The following is a 14,202-nucleotide window of genomic DNA, read 5'->3' as shown; positions in this document are numbered from 1 at the left end:
TCCCCTGATGCTGTTAGTCCGAGAGAGCGAGATCCAGGGAACCTACAGACTTGTAGCAGGAATACAAGCAGCTACAGTGATAAAACCTCAGTTACAAAATCACACTGTGAACTGCTTTCTCCCCGCGAGAGACCCTGTTTATCTCCAGCACCTCTTGATTTCTCTAGGCTATCATTTGAACTGAGGCTGTGCCTCGGTCTGTATTTCAGGAGCAGGGCGGTGAGAGGGGATGGGACAGCCCACTGGGGAGCGAGGCAGAGGAAGAGACAGATTTGGAAAGATAACGAGGAGGAGGAGGAGGGGGATAGGCAGCCGGAAACCCAGCCCACAGTTTGGGTTATTGCTGCCTCCTTCTAAAACCTGCAGATTCCCCCAGCCCTTCCAAGAGCCTGAAGTTTCCTCAGCCCTGCTGCCGGCACTGTCAGGTATGGCCAAAAACCCTCTTCTTTCCCTTCTCGGTGTTCTTTCTCCTGGCATGGTGGCTCCCCAGCCACTTGCGCAGAGCCCCCTGGCTCTGTGCCTCACCACCCTGCCATGCACCCAAGCACCTTCCCCAACTTCTCTTTCTCCTCTTTGCAGCTCCTTAGCTGAGTCTGTTATTGCATTTCTTTGCCACATTGCTGGTGCTAGCATTTTGATGACAGCTGACTTTAAATCTTTAAGTTGACCTATTTTTTTCTCTTTCTCCCTTTTTCCTCTCTGTGTTTTAAGTTGTGGGGTATTGCCTTTGGGAGAGGAGCTAGACCGATGTCCAGGCACATCAAACCACCCTGCACGGCAAATGATTTAGTTATAAACCAGCGTGTATTACACACACAGTCTGAGGTGTTTTGGCATTTGATGTTTTACTCACCAGAATGTCTAGAGGAAGAACAAAAGCGTTGTCGATTTTATCTCTTAGAGTCCTTTTTCTTTATTTTAAGTACAGCCACTCCTATTTCTCCTGCAAAGAAAGACACTTGATTTTTTTGTTCGAAGCAGATTTTGAAATCATTTCAGGTCCTCCTGCCCTCTTTAGCATGAATCCAGCTGATCAGCTGTTTGAGAGAGAGACAGAGGTTGCAGGAGAAAACATGAAGAACTGAGCTCTTCTTTTGTTTGTTTAAAGATACTAAAAATAAGACACAACTTTAAGTCCATGCAAAAAAGTCAAAGGCTTGTTTCCTTTAAAGGCAGCAGCTGTCTTTTCTCTGCCCAGACGTGCATAGCAGCCTAACTCTGCTCTTTGTATCCCTCTTCTAAAAAAACTCCACTATGTTGCGTACAGCCAAGAAAAAGAAACTTAACAGGATGGTGGCTTAATTCCTACCCAAACTGACTGGCGACAGTTGCAAGTTGGAGTGAAATCGGGGGCACCATAAGGATGCCCGCACCCGAGTGCTCCGTCACCACGGTCTTGAAACAGCCCCAAAACTCAGCCCCCACCAAATGCTCGAAGTTGCTTGCAGCGGCTTGGTAAGCTGCACGAGCCAAGTTTTAAGCGGAAACCAAAGTCTGCAGCGTTGTGAGAGGCGGCTAAACCCGAGCTATTGTCTGCCACATAGGCAGGAGCAGGGATGCGGGCGGTGCTGGGAGGGGGATGAGGAGAAATAAATTTTTCAAACTTTTTTCAAGCCCCTCCTACCCCAACCCTCTGCTCTGCCATGACTCAATCACGGAGGAATGTCGGCTCCCATGGAAACCCCTTCTGGGTCCTCTGGTCGAGGGATGTTGGGGCTGTTATCGCTGGAGCTGCCGTGGCGGGGCGAGTCCAGGGAATGCTTTGAAGATGGTTCATATTTTTGCAGGACATTTAGCAGCTGGCTTCTTCTTCTCTCTCTCTCTCTCTTTTTTTTTTTTTTTTTTTTTTTTTTTGGCGGGGCTGTGCATCAGTGAGAGATCAGCTTTCTAACTCCTCCAGGAGCCAAAGGGACCTGCTTGCACTTGGCATGGCAGGACCCTTACTTACAGCATTTCACAGAAAGCAGGGCTGCTTTTGACATGGCCCCATGTGTAGTTCAAGGAAAAAAAAAAAAGACTCAGGCAGGACAGCATAATGCTATATCACTTTTCCTGACTGAGGTCTGCAAAAAGCTCAGATGATCTCTGCTGTTTGCAGCTCAGGTCTCATCCATGTACTTTTCTTGCTGCTGATCTAATTGTTTCCCTTTATGGATGCAATGCACAACCCAGACAGTTAAATTGTGATAGCTCCAAGCTAGCACATAACTGTACTACTAAATGGGCACTTACTCTGTCCTGCGAAGACCTGGCACACTCATAAATGCAATCACAGCTGCTCTACCAGCTTCCTGCAGGGAGAATGGGTTAATACAGCACAGTGGTGTGTAGACATTATCAGTAACTCTGAACGGAAAGATGCAGTGGATAGATTTCTTTTCCTGTGTTTTAATGGACGTGTGCATGTGCAAATGCGAAAGGGAATTTCACTTCATTTCCATCTAAATCTCTCTTGGATATGCAAACTATAAGCAATGTATGAACTTCAGAGAACTGCACAGGTGGCAGGAGGCAGGCTGGCTTCTGCCCAGTCTTCATTTCCTTCCCCGCTCTCCTGAGACCTGGCACAATGAAGTGGCTGCACAGCTGCAGAGCTGATGGGGCATGCTGACGTCCCCAGGAACACAGCTGGACAAGCAGGGACCTGTTCAGTGGGGAGCTCAGTGGGGGCTCACACAAACAGCTTTGTCTTCAAACTGAATTTTAGGCTGATTGGCTAAATACAGCTCAACAGGGTCTTGTTTGCATAGCTATGTTGGGGCCAGCCAGTGGGTGCAATGTATTTCTGTAATGGCTAATTTCTTCACCCGTCTGCACCTTGAAAACTGTGGCCCACAGTGGGCAACAGCCTTTTCTGGGCCTGTTCTGTGTTTTCGTTCAGTCTGAGGTGCTAGGATATGCTTCAGGCTCTGCAGAACTTTGCAGCAGGAATGAGCAAATTATGCATGACTCTGCTGCTGGCTGTGCCCTGTGAGGCCGTGGTGAGGTGCTGAAATGGCTGTGGTGCAGGTGGAGAGCTGAGACATGAGGAGAGTGTTTGGCCCACAGTTACCCACTCCTGCTCCTTCGCTGCCAGGAAACAAGAGATCACAGCGCAGGATAGCGAGGCCCCTCGCCCGAGTTAGTGGTGGAGGCAGCTGGTGGTTATCCTGTGTCTGGTAGCGGTGTTGGGGAGGAGCTGTCAAACTGGCCAGGCGGAGACTCCTCCCTGCGCTAACGTGGCATCCCATCGGGCTTATGTAACCCAGGCCAGGGCCAGTGCCACATGGACCATCCTCTGGCCATTTAAGGAACCTCCTCCTGTGTCGACTGGGCTTCCTCTTCCTCCCTACAGCCCACAGAGGCACCCAGACTGGAGGGGGAGACACAGAGAATGAATAGACCCAAGTGGCACAAACGCTCTTCTTTGCATCACTGCAGGGTGTTTTGCCCGGCAGAAGAAGCTCGTAACAGTGCTGCAGGATGGAGGGAAGGTGGTAAAGAGTTTGCCAGCATGGCCTGCTTCGAATTTGTGAAGGGGCTAGAGTTGAGGCTCAATGTCTCTGTGCTCCGCGACTCTCTTCTTAGGCCCACGTCTGTAAAATGCCGCAAGAGGCAGGTCAGGGCCGGCACTGGTGGCTGTGCTAGAAGGGTGAACTGCCAAGAGTGATTTATGGGAGCCATGAGACTGTTTACACAGCAGCTGGGAGCCGAAGTTGCCACTTAGGATGCAAGTGGGGTCAAGTGTTGCCTGTGCAGTGGGGCCAGCTCCCTCCCCATGCATGCCCCAAGATCGTTCCACAGAGGACCGTGCAGGGCACTTCGCCCACTGGCAACCCGGGCATTTTCAGGAGGGAGGTGGTCCGTGGAGTGAGCAGAGGCTTCCACAGCTCCAACAGTGAGACCACAGCACTGCAGGGCTTGGCTCAGGAGATACATTGCTGTCAGTGCTCCCTCTGCTCTGGCCGGCAGGTCCCAGTACCCTCAGCTTCAGCAACACATGAGATATCTCCAAAAACAGTGGAGGTGGCCAGAGGAAACATGGCATTGTTTGGAGCTAGACCGGGATGTCCAGGCGTATGGAGAAAGCCTCTGAGAAGTGCAGAGAGAAGCAGCAGTAGCAAAGAAAGGCTGAAGCTGAGACTGTCATTGGAGATGCCACTGGGTGCTGGGAAGATGGCATATTGCCATGCCAGACCTGATAGCACCAGTGCTCTGCAGTGCAGACAGGCTGAGACAAGCTGCAGCAGACTGTAAACTTTCACCATCAATGGGGCAAGCTAAACTTCCTGTTCCCCGCCTTTTTTTGGGTGCGTGTGGGGGCCTTAGGAAGGTGACTCTCCCATAGGTCTTGCAGTCTGGAGGACAGCTGAAGGCCAACGTCTATAAGCCAGCTGTGCAGCACTGACCTGGACTCCTGTGAGCTCCACGAATTGAGCTCTGCTCAGTGGAGATGTCAGAACCCTCTTCTCTGTCATTAGCAGTTGGTTGGACAGGTCTGTGGAGGGATAACAGCAAGTGACCACGGAGACTTCTCTCTTTTGGCTTGGAGTTTGGCATGTGCATACCTAGACTTCCCTGAGCTCTCCCCGGGAACTTGACTAGTGCAGGAGGAATGCTGCTCCATAGCCCTGTAAACAGCTTTGAGTTTGTCATAATTGTGGCTACCAGGCAGCAGCCTGGCCCTGTAAACACCGTACCTGTGTTAGCCATTGGGCATCATTGGCAGTGCTGAAGGGCTCTCTGTCTGCTGTATTCAGGAGCCCTCTCTGAGCCCAAGATGTGCTGGTTTCTGGTGTGTCTTATTAAAGCATTGGCTTCTGTTGATTCCTCTCGGGTATGGAAGGGTTTATAAGCCCCTGCTTGCTAAAATATCTTCTTCATTCTTTTTTTCCTCCATCCAAAATGGCCTTCTGCTGTATAGGACTGGTCTTCCCTTCATGCTGCCCTCTGCATATGATGTGGCACCTGAAGAGCACTGCTAGGCATGGCAGAGGGGGAAGGGTCCTGCACAGAGATCCCCACCTAAGACCCTCTGGCAGGAGGGTGGAAGCTGAGCTCATGCCATGTCCCAACTTCCAGCTCTAAAGAGCATCCTCTTGGGCAGCAGGACCACAGGGAGGGATTCTGTCCCCAGTGCCTCACACTGTGGGTCAGGCTTGCTTCTTCTGCCCAAGCAGTATGGAGTGCCTGAGCCATCAGAACCTTTGGCTGTCAGGCATTCAGGAAAGACCAAGCCCTTGCAAAGCAGCCAGGGTCTTACAGACACTGCAATGTCCTCTGTGCACAGTCTCTGCCTCTAGGAAGATGTTGTTTTTCAAATAAACTTGTTTTCCCGTCTCCAGCGTGAGACGGTTCTGCACAGCTTGTTTGCTGAGGCTCTTTCACTCTCCTTCTTCCTCCAAACATAACACTGGCAGCTCAGAGTGTCTACTTGCTCTTAGCAAGCATGTAATTCCCTGACCCCAGCTCATTGCATGCCCAGGCTTTGAAACTCGGGGTTTTCTGGGCCTGGAGGCATGATCTGAGAGGTCCTTGGGGTTGGGTTCTTAATGCCATCTTCCACATGTACACGCACCGTCCTCTCCTTTGGGCTGGACTCTGTCATGTTTCTGCACACTGAATATCACTGAATCTCAAAGCATCTTCCAAGGCAAACAAGCCCCTTGGGAGAAGCCCAGGAAAAGCCATGGATGGCAGCGAGGGAGGAAATGGATAGATTCACCAGTACTTTTCCACCCTCTTTCCCCCGCCCCCCAGAAAACAACCGTCCAGAAGGAAAGAGCCAGTGACCTCAGTTTCAGGTCCTGGCAAATGCTGGGAGCGTTCTCAGTAGCCTCCAGAGCAAATAAAGGAGAGGAGAAGGGACAGTGTGTACCGAGAGGGAGCGGACAGCTGCGGCCGGCCACAGGAAATGGGCTTCGCCGCCCCCACCCACAGGCTCCTCTGCACATAGGGCCTCTATCCCAGCAAAGCAGCCATCACCTGGAGGTGTCTCCATGGGTCCCAGCTCTCCAATGGCCTCAGGAAGCTGTCCTCTGCACCCGCGTGCCTATTTCATATGGGCCCTGCCAGGCAGAGAGGAGGGCACCCCACTGCTTACAGGGTGAACCAGGCTCCGAGTGAAGCACTGAGATTTGCAAGAGGGTTTCAGCCTCCATGTGGCCTGACTATGCTAAATTAGCATGGAGCTAGGCCAGCCTGATTCGTGCCCTGGCAGCACAGCCTTGTTGCAGTTTTATGCCCAGGAAGAGCAGCCTTTAACGGGGAGGAAGAGAAAAGAGTCACTGGCAAATGAGATATTCACTCGTGTTTGCTGGAAGAACAAGGCATGTTGTCTACCTCTGGTCAGAGAAGACATAAGAAATTCTTTCTATCCTAGTGAAGCTATCCATCCATCCATCTGTCTCTTTCCATCCGTACCATCCATTCCTCCTTGCAGCCCAGCTAGGAGGGACCCAGAAAGCTCTGACGCCCCTTCCATCTCCTCACTCCAGCTCAAGGAGCCAAGGCAGGTGGAGGAGAGGAGGGCGAGCAGGAAGGCTGGGGGAGCAGAAACCTTGGCAGGCAAAGAGATGCCTTTGGAGGTGTGAGATAGTCTAGGGGGAGGGGAGGCGGTGTGCTGCCGGAAGAGAGCAGAAGGAGCCCTCCTCTCACTATCATGCATGGGATGTTGCTGGCATATTAAGTGGACAGCTGAGCTCTTCTTTCCCCTTGCACAGAGGGGCTCAATCCTGCCAAACAGGAACTGAGGGGAACAAGGGCAGGGTTATTTCACCAGCTGGGACTCTGCTTCTGGCTTGAATCGTAGCCCGTGTTAGCTGGGCTTCCCGCGCTGCCTCTTTTACTCATTCTAGGGAGCATTTCAGCTCATGAAACAGCTGCAGGTCTGGAAGGTGCAAAGTCCCTCCTGGAGCCCATCTTCTGTACAGTGCCTTCTGGCAGGACAACCCAGAGGCATTTTGACTCCCTTGATGCCAGCTTGGGGGTCCTCAGGTCCAGGCAGGGAAGGCAAAAATTATAGTAAAGATTTCAGTATTTTGGAGTGCCAACACTGGGCTCCGCCACCTCTAGTGATGGCTCTGCATGTGTCTGGGTGGGATGGGTTTTTCTGTGCACTTATTAAAGGAAATAATTCTGAAGTGATTTTTCTTCTAATTGACAAATAAAATGGTAGAGAGCTTTATTTCCTGTACCTGGCACTAGTATCAGGGGTTTTAAAAGTGCAAAGTACCTTTTCGTCCAAAATGACTTACATGCAGGAAAGGCACGTTGCCTTTTTGACACAATTTTTTCAGTGCATCAAGGAATCTAAACCCCCCACATTCCAATTTTGGGATTTGCATGGAAAGCAATATTCAGCTTAAAGTTTTGGCTAGAAAAGCCAGCATGTGGGGCCGTAATATCAAACAGACAAGGCAGGAAATGAAGAAAATGCCCTTTTCTACGTGTCTCATTGCTAGCTGTGAACTCTGCCTAGAGCTGAGCAGTATATGGTGGTCCAAAGACCTCATCCTCATCTCTCTTTTTCCTCTCCTCTATTCAGGGTTTGCTGAAAGATGAGGGTCTGGATCTTCTTCCTGCTCTGCCTAGCAGGCAGAACCCTGGCGGCGCCGGTAAGTGTGGGAGTCAAAAGGACAGATCTCTGCTATCAGGCTGCCCATTGGCCACTTCTGATGAGAACTTTCTTTTGCAATAAGTAAAACCGGGAGCCCTTGTAGGAGCATTTCACCTTCTTGCATGCTTCCCAAGGACAAAATGGCTGCCCCATCCCCAAGTGCTGTTAGGAACAGGGGGTGGAGCGGGAGAGGAAACTTGAGGGTGGCCCAGCTGCCTCTTCTACATTGGCGCATTGCCCACCTTGGGACCATGCTTCTCATGAACCATGGCTCATAGCCCTTTTCCTCTGCAGCAGGAGGCTCTTCCTGATGAGACGGAGGTCATCGAAGATCCCACCACAGAGGTAGGCAGCTCTGTTCCTCGCTGCCCGTCCCTGGCAGGAAAAACGGGGCCACAGTGGGTCTCCCCACATCCCCACCTGAGCAGTCCCTCCATCTCCACCAGGCTGCAAAGCTACCCTGCATGCAAACTGATTAAATAAACCTCAAGGGCTTGGAAGCCTTTCATTTCAGTGCTCACTGCTATGCTACAGACAGTCTTCACAGAGGCAAATTATTTTATTTCTTGGGTATCTTCCTCCAAGCATTGGTGTCTGCTGGGAACCTCTCCACTTCCTGCCAGCTCTCCCAAAGCAGCTCTGAAGTGTGGAGGAGGAGAGAAAGCACTGGGCTGCACTGCCGCAGGGAAGGGGGCCACTGGGGCTGAGCCTGCCCCATGCCCCATTGAACACTCTGGCTTCTCCAACAGGAGCCCGTGGGAATGAACCCTGTCCAGGTGGAGGTGGGCGAGTTCGAGGAACCCACTGAGGATGTAGAGGAGATCGTTGCAGAGAGTGAGTCATTTCCCTCCTCCTGAACCTTCAGCTTAGTGAGTCGTTTTCCTCCCCCTTGGACCTCCAGTTTTCACCCCTCTGGGAGGCCGAGACACCATCCCCCCTGCCCCCAGGGCCTTTAGCCATCCCAAACAGTGAGGGACTCCCTCAAGAAGGGCTGCAGCACAAGGATGATGTCAAACTAGAAGCATGTTTGAAAGATGGGAAGGTGCATGACCTCTTTCCTGCACTAGATTCTCCATAACCCTTTTTTGAAACAGGAAGGCCATTACATTGTGTGGCAACAGAAAGGAGACCAGAAATAGCCCAGGGGCTACTGGGGGCTTCAGAAACTTTCACGTCTTCCCAGTGCAGGGAGAGGAGCTTGGGGCAGTCCCCGTTGAATATTTTCTGTCCCTGCGGGATAAGGCCAGCTGGTGGGAGGTGAGGACAGGGCAGGCTCTGACTGTGCTTCCTGCCCTCCTCAGATCCCTGCCAGAACCATCACTGCAAGCATGGCAAGGTGTGTGAGCTGGATGACAACAACTCACCCATGTGCGTGTGCCAGGACCCCTCCAGCTGCCCAGCCACCGCTGGCATGTTCGAGAAGGTGAGGGGAGAGACCACATGGTGGATGAGAGCAGGCAGGAACCCCCATGCAAGGCACTACTGGATCCTGCAAGGCACTGCAAGATGGGGAATATGGTTAGGGTCGGGGTGGCAGGTCCCCATCTGGTCTCTGCCAGTGATACCTAAAGATCTGTTGTCCACCTGGTGACCCTCAGAGACTGAGGTAGCTGTCCCATTTGGAAGCTTTCCCCGCTGACCCCAAAGTGGGGCTGGGCTTTGCTCACTCTCATGCTGCATCCCCCCCATCCTGTGCAGGTCTGCGGTACTGATAATAAGACCTACGACTCCTCCTGCCATTTCTTTGCCACCAAGTGCACCTTGGAGGGAACCAAGAAAGGACACAAACTGCACCTGGACTACATTGGACCTTGCAAATGTAAGTGCAGGTGCTCCCTTAGACAAGGGTGCTCCTAACCTGAGCCCATCCCCTTTCAGAGCCATGGCCTGGACTTGCCTATGGGCTGAAGGATACCCTAAGTCTCAGCCAAGTTTTCCAGGCTGGCCTCCACGAACAAATTGCAACTAAGTGTATCCTCAGAGAAGGCTCAGGAACACAACTGAGACTCAGACCCAAACTCACAGAAAAGCCATGGGGATCACTGTACCAGAGAACAGGCTTTGAAGAAGGATGAAGCATGGTCCTAGAGCTCTAGTTCCCACTCTCCATGCCTGCCCCATAAGCAGCCCCTAGAGGCATCATCCCAGGCCATGGGGCCAGCCCCAAGGACTCAAACATCCGACTCTGTGCCAGGGAAGGAGGGCAGCAGGTTTCAGATGAGCCACAGAGACTTCTTCTTATCTTGTTTTTGAGCACCTAGTTTGCAGTCAATGTCCCTGAGGATGCTTCAAGTCAGCCGAGATAGAAATTCATTTCCAAGTACTTGGTTTTGGGGAACAGAGAGGATTTAACTTGGGAGTGAGAAATAAGTAGCTCAAAATAAAGAGACAGTGAAGGTTCAGGCAGATTCAAGGCTGAGATGGGAGGGTGCTGGGCTTGTGTATCTGGGTGCTGTGCTGATCACCGTATGCTGGCTTCAGTCATCCCTGCCTGCCTGGACACAGAGCTGACTGAGTTCCCCCTGCGCATGCGGGACTGGCTCAAGAACGTGCTGATCACCCTGTATGAGCGTGATGAGGACAACAACCTTCTGACTGAGAAGCAGAAGCTCAAGGTGAGCAGCTAGGGTGGGAGGGAACCTGAGAATTCATTCCAACAGACCCCAGCACACAGAATCACAGAATGGTTGAGGTTGGAAGGGACCTCTGGAGATCACCTAGCCCAAACCCCTCCCCCCACCCCGAGGAGCCCATGTCCACGTGTGCTTGTGCAGCTCCTGCAGAGAGAGCCATTGTCACCCACAAACACCAAACCAGCCCCATTCCTACAGGCCATCTCCATCCTCCCAGAGAGCTCTCCCTCATACCCATCCAGAATAACCCCTGGGTACCCATGTAAAGCATCTCCTGAGCTCCTGCATGCCTCACCTAACCCTGGCAGACAAGGTCTTCTTGGTACCTCCTATGACAGGTGAAGAAGATCCATGAGAATGAGAAACGCCTGGAAGCTGGTGACCATGCTGTGGAGCTGCTGGCCCGTGACTTTGAGAAGAACTACAACATGTACATCTTCCCCGTGCACTGGCAGTTTGGCCAGCTGGACCAGCACCCCATCGATGGGTGAGTGTGTCTGCACAGCAGGATGGGGGCACCTAGTGGGACCCCCTCCTGCCTGAGGACAAGGATGATTCATTTGTGGCAGAAGTCAAGGCAGGCCAGAGATAAGACAGAGGCTGATGGCAGAGGTGCAGGTAAAGCTCAGCTGAGGAACAGCACCTGCACACAGCAGGTGTGGCCAAGGTGGATCTGCCTGGGATGGAGGCAGTTTTGACTTCTGTGAAAATCTCTTCTACAGAAAGAGGGGACACCCCTGGCCCCAGCTGCTCCCATCACCCTTGGGTACAGTTCTTGTCTTCTCAGATTTACTATCACATGATAGTTTCCTAAAATATCTTACTCCAAAAGCACTGGAGTAATTTTGACAGCTGAAATAGCAGGTGTTGGCTTAGCCATGTGGTGAATATAGGTGCCTGAGTGACCACAAGTTGGCTGGCGGAGTGGGGCAGCGGTGAGGACCCTCAGCTGCTGGCTCTGTTGCCACTTGCCCAGACAGATGCAAAAGGAGACACTAGTCCCTAGTCTTCATTGCACCCAGTGACAGACACTGGGAAGGCACTGGAAGAGCAGCTCACACTGGAGGGAGGGATTGAGGAGGCTCTCTCAGAGTGGGGCTTGGGCACGTGCAGCCAGCAGAGCTCCTTTCGTGGGGAGGTGGTTATGGAGCATGCACCAATGGTGCTGGTTGCTGTGGCAGGTACCTGTCCCACACCGAGCTGGCCCCTCTCCGCGCCCCCCTCATCCCCATGGAGCACTGCACCACCCGCTTCTTTGAGGCCTGTGACCTGGACAACGACAAGTACATCGCCCTGGAGGAGTGGGCCAGCTGCTTCGGCATTAAGGAGCGTAAGTACCTGCCAGCCCCAGGGAGAGAATGGGGGTGGAGGAGACACCCCAAAACACTCTGAAGCTCCCAACTGGGCTGAAGCAGTGTGTTACAGCCACTCCTGGGGAGGGAAGAGCAGGGAGGACTGGAGGGGGATTGCAGGAGCTGTGGGGCACCAGCAGAGGCAGATCCTCTGCTTGTGTCTGGCTCCCAGGCTGAATTTGGCTCCTAACCTCATTTCTCTCTTCCTTCCACAGAGGATATAGACAAGGATCTTGTGATCTAAAGCTCCAGCTTTCCTCTCTGCTGCCAGTTTTGTCTTGTTTTAACCTTCCCACTTCCTACAGTTTTTAAACCTCTTTTATTTCATTTTGTTTTTCCCTGGGAACAAGGTGCTAATATAGATCTAAACATATATAGTAACGGTGCTAAGAGAAATAACAGTCCTCCTTAATAGCCTAATCTATTACCACTAAATTACTCACTCGGCTGTTTCCACATGCTCTAATCAGTCCTTTCTCCCCGATGTCTTTACAATTGACTGACCCTGTTCCTTTCCTAAATATCTGCTCCGTCTCCATATCCACTCTTGGATAGACTTCTGCTAACTTCTTACTAACAGCACATTCTTCGGACACTTCAGTGTAGGCACAAAGGCATCGCAGCTGATTTACCGCCCTGAGTTACAGACCGCAACCAAGGGAAGGCAGGCCCCGAGGATGTTGGAAGTTTGGGCTTTTCGAGCAGAGCGGCTGCCAGTGACTTTGTGGACTGCTGGATTTCAGCGTGTGGAGGGGGGGGGATGGAGAGGGGGTGAGACAGGTAGAGGAGAGCCAGAGTGGCAGGATTTTGGGGTTACTTTTCTTAATTATTATTATTTCCAGGGCTTGAATTTAACAATCATTGGGCGTGAAAAAGAACTTCGTTGACCAAACAAATGAATGGGACAATGCACAAAAATTCAAACAAATAAAATGAAACACATGCCATCCTGTAAAATCCCCTCTAAAAATAAAGGTTTGAAAATGCTCTGTGCTTTACCATTACTCAATGATTGTACTGCTGTTGTGTTTTCTGTGCTGCAAAGGGAGACTCAGTGTTGACACACGTTCCTCCGGGGTGTTCGTGGCTATTGCTATTGCAATTCTGCTGTAGCTAAGATAAAGCTCTTGGCTTCCTGAAATCAAGTTGCCCTTGAGCACTTCCACTTCTCCCTTAGTTGTTCTTAAATTCCAGCCCTGTTCTCCCAGGGAAGCTGTGCTAGGTTTGGAAGGGTCATTTCTGCTCAGAAAGAGGCGTGCTTGCAACACACCTGCCCTATAATATTTTTTCCTGTTGTGGATTTGGGGGTTTAAGGGACAAGAGGGAGGGAAGGGAGAGGGTATTTGGCTTTTCCTTTGTAGAGAAGGCCCTGATGGGAATGGAGGGATAGATACATCTCACAGGTTGAGAACTCTGTTTGTTTGTTTGTTGTTACCTTTCAATGTTCCCTGTGCCTTATATTATTAAATTCCTGCCACAGTGTGAGCAACCTGATAAGTCTCTGTAATAAAGAATACTGATTTGAAACACTGACACTAAATAAGCTTCCAATGTTCCTCTGTTTCTTCCCATCCCAATGAGGGAGTTCACAAATGAGCCCCGCAGAGACAACACTCCTGCACGTTGGACTCAAATCTCAGGTCTGACCTCCATGACCCCAAGGTCACCAAACATTGAGGATCTTCATCAGGATTATCTACACCTGTGGGGATGCTCAGTTCATTCAATCCAATCACTGCCACAAGCACATTAATATGAAAAGTATCGGTCAAGAGGCAAGATGAGTTCAGTGAGGTCGCTTGTGCCTAAGGTCTAGCAAGGGTGTGTGGAGAGGCGAGAAGCCAGGGATCCCAGGCAACCTGGCACCTTGGGCTGGTGCTGCTGTGCAGGAGCCCGGGAGCTCCTGGGCCATACCTGCATGGCCATACCAAGCTCTCTTACCTGTCTGCCCCATCAGAAAAGCAGCTTTGCTGACTATAGCAGCAGTAGAAGACATTAAGAGATGATAAATGAGGACACTGCTGAACAGCTTAGGTTGGAATATGTTTTACAGACCTAGCAATATATATAACAATGGGGAAACTAAGGCAGATCCTGCTGGAAATAAGTAGGTTATCCCCCTATCGCTCCTTGCAGAGTATATACACTTGCTACCTTGCTCATGGCGACACGGACATAGGTACAGGTAGGCATCTCTGTGCCTGCACTGCCAACCACTGTGTGTGCGTGTGCATGTGCATGTGTGTGTGTGTGTGTGTGTGTGTTCAAGGTGGACACAGACCTGCTGGCCCCAGGGGAGGATCCAGGCCAAGGCAAGCTGAAGCATTTCCGATGGCCATCGCACCACAGATAAGCTTGCTAGAAGACACTGGCCAGAGAACACCCCGGGCACACAGGACCTTTGTGGCAGCCAGCACACATGCTCTGTGCAGCTCTAAAGCCCTTGTTTTCATGTGTAATAAAATTCCTGGGAAGGGGGAAAAGGCACAGGAGTAAAAAAATAAACATAGCCATTTGCATGGGCCAAAAATATCTGCATTGCGAGAGTTGTGATGTTCCCCCTGTGCAGTGGCCTCTTGCTGGATGCACAATGCTCCAGACGGATACTGCAGGGCCAAGC

The 14,202-nt window shown here is 51.4% G+C and overlaps 1 protein-coding gene across 1 annotated transcript; it reads left to right on the top strand.

Annotated features, from left to right (window-relative positions):
* Positions 1-316: 316 nt before the first annotated feature.
* SPARC (secreted protein acidic and cysteine rich) lies at positions 317-12,591 on the top strand. Its single transcript, XM_062587222.1, has 10 exons — positions 317-425; positions 7,526-7,595; positions 7,892-7,942; positions 8,347-8,431; positions 8,899-9,020; positions 9,296-9,416; positions 10,079-10,212; positions 10,569-10,717; positions 11,412-11,560; positions 11,798-12,591. Exons 2-10 carry the CDS (start codon positions 7,539-7,541, stop codon positions 11,824-11,826), a joined length of 897 nt encoding a protein of 298 aa, XP_062443206.1. The 5' UTR covers positions 317-425; positions 7,526-7,538; the 3' UTR covers positions 11,827-12,591.
* The last annotated feature ends 1,611 nt before the right edge of the window (positions 12,592-14,202 follow it).

This window comes from Rhea pennata, chromosome 14, assembly GCF_028389875.1.
Source record: "Rhea pennata isolate bPtePen1 chromosome 14, bPtePen1.pri, whole genome shotgun sequence".
Lineage (NCBI taxonomy): Eukaryota > Metazoa > Chordata > Aves > Rheiformes > Rheidae > Rhea > Rhea pennata.
Note: the sequence above shows the minus strand (reverse complement) of the source record. Positions and strands in the feature narration are given on the sequence as shown.

Coding starts and splice junctions, on each gene's coding strand:
- SPARC (XM_062587222.1), top strand. CDS start 7,539: ATGAGGGTCTGGATCTTCTTCCTGCTCTGCCTAGCAGGCAGAACCCTG. Junction 7,943..8,346: donor TCGAAGATCCCACCACAGAG/GTAGGCAGCTCT, acceptor CTTCTCCAACAG/GAGCCCGTGGGAATGAACCC. Junction 11,561..11,797: donor CTGCTTCGGCATTAAGGAGC/GTAAGTACCTGC, acceptor TTCCTTCCACAG/AGGATATAGACAAGGATCTT.